The 7,146-nt window shown below is 40.5% G+C and overlaps 1 protein-coding gene across 1 annotated transcript in view; it reads right to left on the minus strand.

Moving 5' to 3' along the window:
• The window catches only part of LOC114060305 (highly reducing polyketide synthase GPY1-like), a 28,794-nt gene that overhangs the window by 10,336 nt on the left and 11,312 nt on the right, over positions 1 to 7,146 (minus strand). Inside the window, exons 4-7 of the mRNA XM_027889713.1 lie at positions 4,472 to 4,578; positions 2,798 to 2,866; positions 1,909 to 2,062; positions 822 to 982 (exon numbers count right to left, since the gene is read on the minus strand). Coding sequence (XP_027745514.1) covers positions 822 to 982; positions 1,909 to 2,062; positions 2,798 to 2,858 — 376 coding nt within the window. The 5' untranslated portion in view covers positions 2,859 to 2,866; positions 4,472 to 4,578. The remainder of the gene's footprint in view (positions 1 to 821; positions 983 to 1,908; positions 2,063 to 2,797; positions 2,867 to 4,471; positions 4,579 to 7,146) is intronic.

Below are 7,146 nucleotides of genomic sequence, written 5' to 3' on the forward strand. Positions count from 1 at the left end.
GCTGCTGCAGTGTCCTGTGGTCTCTGCGGGGGCCATGGGATGCCTCATGGTGGGGGGAGGGGCGCACCTTCCCTCTCCAGGACTAGAGGTAAAAGGAAAGCCTCTAGACTGGGGTCCCCCTCCCTATCCACCCTCAGTGTTCGTCAGGTACCCCCCACGAAGCCTGGGGGGCAACCCAGGACCCTGGATGCTGGAACCAGGACCCTGCTGGATCAACACTGAAACCAGGACTAGTGATCTCTTCATCCTCCTCTCATCCTCCTTTCATCCTCCTCCTCCCCTCCCCTCCCCTCCCTTCTCCTCCCTTCCCCTTCCCTCTATCTCTCTCTTTCTCTCTTCCTATCTTTAATTCATATCTTCCCTTCTCTCTTCCCTTTCACCCTACTCCTTTAACCAAAATGCTTACGTAGTAGGTCAGGGACTAGCATAGCAATTTCCATGCCCGGTTTGTAATTTACAAATAAAATTTTGTCATTTTTTGCAGACTGGAGCATTTTTGAATATTGGGTGTTCCTTTCCCCTTAAGGGTGGGACATCACAGCCTGGCTCGGGAGTATCATTCTTGGGAAGGGTTGGGGAGGCACTTCAGTTGGTTCCTGCTTCAACTACAGTACTTCAAGACAGAAAGACAAACACCTTAACTAAATACAGGAATTGCTTCATGAACTTCCAGAGTAACCTAGTAATTCTTATCAAAGATAGCCAGTAGTGCCATAGCACAGTAGCTTTATATCTCCAGTGCTAGATAAGTCTGGAAAGTTCATGAAGGAGTCTTTGGGAGGTTCAAACACACTTTCTTTGACATGAAATTTCCATCTTACCAACAAAAACACCTGTTTTGGTGCCACTGACAGCTTCTACAGGGACTCCTGCATCCTCCAGGGCTTTGTATGTGCATTCTATCAGTAACTTATGCTGAGGATCCATGCGTTCAGCTTCCATGTTATTAATCCCAAACAGGTGGTTGTCAAAGGAATTAAATCTAAAATGCACAGACCAGAAAATTATATTACATATATATAAGATATGTTTACTTCTAGACTCACAGTACACGTGTTTTGGAATTTCCTGAAAAGCAAAGCAAAAACTGTTTTTTAGACCACAATTCCCATTTATGAAATTTAGAAAAAAACGTGTATAGGCCAAGAATGTTTGATGTCTCACTACAGAATATGTGTTTTTATCCATGATTATGCATTGCAGAGGTAAGAGCCCACTCCTAGACATTTTTATTTGCATGGTTATTCGACTAGTACCAACAGGACTCCTCAGACTATGAAATGCACAGAATGAGTCTCCCTCTGCTGTAATGTGGTCTTAGCCAACAAGTTATAAACACATATTGTCTTCTACCTTATTTTAAGCCAATGCAGACCCATACTTTACAGTTTACAATCAAAAAGTAGAGGATCAGCTCAGGTGTTTCCAAGAGATACCCCCAGACCCCACACCCTACTTCTCTATCAACAAATTCAAAATACTTTGTAGGTGTGTGTTTCTCTTTAAAAACATCTTCAGGGTAGGCCCATGCTTACAAAAGACCAAGTCCAACCCGAATCTTGTATCCCAAGGTCAGATTTGTAGGGCCTTCTATCATCCCTTGATTTAAGTGCAGAATTCAATATCTAACATGGAATTAAACACTGAAGTAATTCTGGGTCCTACGATTCAACCTTGCCAAGTGTTAACCTCAGGAGCCAATAAGATTTCTTTTATGCATGTGAATTTCTCATTTGAATAAAGGTCTGCAGCCTGAGTATTTAAGGCGAATGTAGAATTCAAATAAAAGACAAATCTGTTGATCATACTGTAATTTGCTATTCTTCACATTAGTCACAGCCTCTGAATAGCTGCACCCATAGTCTAGGTACAACAAAAATCAGTGGCACAGGAGAGTAGCAGACTCACTCATCGAGAAGAGCAGCTCGTGTTGTACATATTTTTCCTGGCTTGTTATCATCTGGATCATACCACTCTTTGGCATTAAATCTCTCAGGGGGGATTTCCACTGTGCAGTTTTTGCCTTCCTCCAGGACTTTCCAGAAATTGTCAATTCCATCTCCTGTGACACAAAGGTTTTAAGATAGATTAAATTATGTGCTCCCCTTCATCCCTTGCAGACTCAGGGATGCACCATCAGATACAAGGAACTCCTACAGGGAAATCTAGCTTGCTCACTCGAGTTGCCAGAGAAAGAACAGATCATTCTTTAGTGAGAGGAAGTTGAAAAGTATGACTGCTCCCTTCCCTGCTTGTCTAAAAGCAAAGGAACCCCACAAAATCCTTAACCACTTTCTCTCCCCATTTCCCTACTGTCTCACTGCACCCACGGTGCATACTGAAACAAAGCAGGAAGTTTTCTTTTAGGAAAACCCAACCTATCCATATTACAGGCACAGCTGGTAATACTGTCCAGCCCTTGATCTCTCCTGACCCTATGGATGCAGAGTCCTGCACCAATGTACAGGCCCCCAGAGAGTGCCCCTGCAGAAAGTTCAAATCATCCCAGGCCCATCCAGTTCCTTTGTGTGAGTTTCCTGTGCAGCTCAATGCCCTGCTCGCTGCCAGCACTGCAGATCGCTCGGTCGGTCTGCCTGTCTGTCTGTCTGTCTGTCAGCAGACTAATTTGAACTAACTAGTTTCCACCACAGCACGACCTTTTAAAAGATCCTACAAGTAGCAAAACAACAAATTCTACTAAGGGAGGATCATGTTGTTTTCCTCCATTCCAACACTAATCAATTACTCTGCTTTTCAATGTTCACTCACAGCCAGCTTTGCTTTTACCCAAACTTACCTCCAGGAAAGTTGCATCCTATTCCAACAATAGCAACTTCATCTGCAGTCTCGATCTCCATCTCCTGGGCTGCACAGTACAGGTGCAGTGTCAGTTAGATCAAACAATTATTCATTTACCATTACATAAATCTTAGGTTAAAAGGTGAACTTCTCACAAACACATGTACCACGTACGCTTGTTCAAAGCTTGATTTATCTTGAATGAGCTATTGTTGGTTGTGATAACAATGACACTCCCCACAGGTGATCAGAGTTGTGCTGTATTTTTCTCGCTGTCGCTGCCCTCAGAGGAAAATCCCCTTTTAATTCCCAAAACTCCTTCACTCACAGACACGTCCTTTTTACTGTTTAACCTTTGCTACTCCTGCCTGTCGATCTGCTCTTGAGCCTTGCCCTAGACTTGTTCTGCATTTCTTCTTCTGTACAGAATTGGACAGTGCATTGACCAAGTCAGACTTTCAGCTCTGTTGTCTCCATCCTATTCACAAAGCAGATCCCCCACACAGACTCTGCAAATTACCACCTAAAAACAGACCACATAAAGAGGCAGCCGATGACCAAGCTGCTGAAGGAGCAAAAGGTGCGTCTTCCACACTCCAGAAAAGTGCCTGGAAAGCAACACCTCATTCCCTGGACCCCAAGGCTGCCTAGCTTAGGTCTAAAGCAGCTTCATCTGCAGGCAGAGGTTGACCCCATCAGACCATGCTGAGAGCCACATGATCTCACTGTTCCTGACAATGCACAGTCTCCAGGTAGCCACACTACAGCTCTACAAGGAACTGGCTTTCAGCTCATTTGCAGTTCCACAGGGAAAGATTTTTGTTGAGAAAAGACTCACAATAATATAATAATTTTTTCATCCAATTAAATGGCAAAAATAGAGAATTCTTTGGGATCAAATTAAATACCTCACTATAGAATTGACAGATCATTTTTTTTCCCTTAATCTGGGAAAGGAACACATCAGATAAAAATCAGCTCAACTGAACTAATTAGAACTCCCTAGGATGCCCACCTCAGAGGATACAAGTCCTCCTGGAGTTGCTTCAACCCACAAAGAGGAGAAGATGCCTGTTGTAAGGTTTTGGGGGGGATTCGTGGCAATGGGATAGATTCTCCTCTCAGTGATATCACAGAAGGTCCCAAAGAGCCCTTCTCAGTCACTGACTGACAGCACTGACACAGAGATTTTTTGACAGCCCTACACATTATTCAGAGTTATCATTTCTTGGAGGTTTGCTTCGGAAGGTGAAATTACGAATAACTGCTCAGACTCACACTTGGAAAAATTTACTTACCAGATCCATTAACTAAGACTGAAAAACCTAAAAAGACACCTGGCAAGAACAAGGAGACCAGAATCTGGCTCACTAGGAGTAAATTCTATTTTACCAATAATACAAATTTTGAAATGCTATAACAATTTTTTCCTTTTAGTTCTTTTTAAATTGTCTATGATTTCTATGATTCTATCATTTCTTATTTTAATGTAATTGATAAGCTAAATCTACAAAGCCTAAAGAAGGTACTTTTATCACAAAGGTACTTTCAAGCATTATTCCTAAGTTAGCACTTAAATAGCAAGTAGTACAAAAATAAGGACCTCCTGACTATAACATAAAATATGTCTTTGGCATTTATAGAGTTATCCAGCAAGCCATATAACTCTTACCTTATAACTTCCCCGTAGGGTGGAGTAGCAGGCTGAATCTGTGGAAGTTGTTTATATAGGATTCTGTCCAGTTTCCCATTCGAATATGCATGCTAAAATGTTACCGCCTTTCAGAGGAAAAAAAGCAAATGAGTAATGTGATTAGTCAGCGACCCCTACTAAAGTTCAAAACTACTTCCCTGAAGTAATAAATTCTCAGTCATCATGTCTCACACCAGAACACATGTAAAATTTCTGTCTTATTTAACTTTTTACCATTAGCAAAACAATTAATTGGAGATACCTTGCCATGAAATAGCCCATAAAAATTACTATTTTAAGGATATGGTAATAGAAGTCTGTCTTTAAATCAACAACTCAATTTGGTTTTCTCTTAATATCAAGAAATCTGAATTAATGTTTAAAGCCCCATCCATTTATTGAAAGCATAATTTGTGAATACAAAGCACAAATTCTTTATAAACTTGTTCAGTAGTCTCTGCTAGATGCCTTTTTCACTCTCCCTCATCTGATTTCACCCCAACCACCCAAACTCATCTTTCTCCTCTTCTGAGTTTGTAATGGAAACACAGGGTTGTATTCATATACAGTTAATATTTTTCTGGTTATGGGACCCAGATCTTTCCAAAAAGACTGCAAAAAACCATTGTGATGAATAGCTTCATAACCTGCTCTGAAAAATTCAGATTCTTCTCTGCATGTCATAGCTGAAAATCTCAGTCATTCATTTTTCTGTATTCTGAGGTTTTAGGAAGTTATTTAATGATTTCTTAATTAACCCACTTCTCTGATATCACAAAGAGGCTGATTCACAAGATGGCTATTTTGGTACTAACTTTTTAATCTCCATGTTTTACACAGGTCTAAAGAACACTCTTGTTAATGCTGGCACCGTTAACATCCCCTGGCAGAACAGAATGTGGGTTCATCAGGTGAACTAGGAATGCACCAAGGAACCTCCATTACAGTTTCACTATTATCTGGAAACAATAGATGCTAACCCATATTTTGAGGTATTGGTTAGTTATTGGTAGAATATTGAAATGAATCCTGCATATCTGTGGCCATTAATTTCAATGCAAGCTAAACCAATCTGAACACCAGTGACCCAAACACAATATGAACAACGCAAACACTATTGCAGGACAAAGAAAGTGTTGTTAATGTCATCGGTTCAGAGTATGAGACTTGTTTACATTTACCAGTGCGTTGCCTGAGTGCTGATGACTTGCACTAGTCTCATCATAGCTGGAGTACATTAATAAACCCAAATGATTGCTCAATCCTTCTGAGCAACACCAGAAAGAGAAAGAGGAACAAAGTATGGAAGCACATGTAGCAATAACGGATTAAGTCTGTTACTAATGTAGGAAGCCTATTTATAACTGAATTTTAAGTTGGTTCGTCATCAAGTTTCATCACATTTCCTCTAAACTTTACAGTAAAAAGTTCAAAAGGGAAACAACGACCTGTCATATCGGAGGCACTACATTTGTTTTGCCTTACATGTCATTACAGTATCCACCTCTGAACCAAACCTTTCATTTGTTCTAGCCGTATCTATGCCTCATAATTCCAAAAGGACAAATAAAATATGTATGTGTTTCCTGCAGTTTTCAAACTAACTGACAAGACTTAGATATAGGAAAATATCTATTTATTTGCCTAGACTTCATTATTTCAATCAAGTTTTTCCTCTCTTCTCATGGAGAAATATGCATGGGTGAAGCACCTGTGGGACTGGGTTTCTTTCAGAGATAACACAGAAAAAAAGAGGGGGGAAAAGGCTTTTGGGAGGATTAAAATACTTATAGGTTCCCTGTTTCCGTCAGGACACAAGAAGGATTACTACACAAATCATTAGAAGTTGCCTCTTCACTGAAGCAGTGCTCTGACAAGCTAGGAGGTGGTAACACAAATATTTCATTCCGTATTATCATGAAAACCTAGTAAGATAAGGCACTGTCTCTTGGGCAAAACAATTTTCAATCAGTCAAATCTGAAAAATTAGCTTTGTACATAATTACAGTTAATGGATACATGTGTGTCATTGAATGAGGGAGCATTATTTACCTTTTTCATTCTACAGCTACGAAGTTTTCCAGTACACTGTTATTATCCCTGGTTGTGTTATTGTTATAGCAAGGCTGGTGACACCAAGCACAGCAGAGTTTTGCTATGCCAGGAGCTATACTGATCCACGAGGAGAAAAAGGGTGCCATCACAAAGAGTAATATGTGTGACAACCCCGAGTTCTTTTCATTATTTTCCAGTGCTCCGCGCTATGGGGATAGACAGAAGGAACAGAAGGAAAGGGAAGAGCAGCTTCCGACCTCTACATTATTTTTCTTGGATTTTTTTTCCCCCACTTTAGTAGTAATCTCATGTATGATTGCAAAAATAAGCCTTTCATATGACAGTAAATGATACAAAGCTATCTGAATTTGCTGAGAGCCTGAAATAATAAAGTGTCCAGGCCCTGCTCTGTTCAGTCTAACTATGGAGAGTCTGGTGCCATCACTCACAGTTTGAATATGGACAAAAGCAACTATTTTCCTGATGATCAACAAGTAGAAGAGAAGACATGACATAACACGATGAAGATCTCTGCCAAATTCTCCTAAAATCTGAATGATAAAGAAAGGACAGAGCACAAGAGGATTTCTCTTAACCTC

Source organism: Empidonax traillii, unplaced genomic scaffold, assembly GCF_003031625.1.
Source record: "Empidonax traillii isolate 1590-97213 ecotype Southwest subspecies unplaced genomic scaffold, ASM303162v1 scaffold270:size1067046, whole genome shotgun sequence".
Classification (NCBI taxonomy): Eukaryota; Metazoa; Chordata; class Aves; order Passeriformes; family Tyrannidae; genus Empidonax; species Empidonax traillii.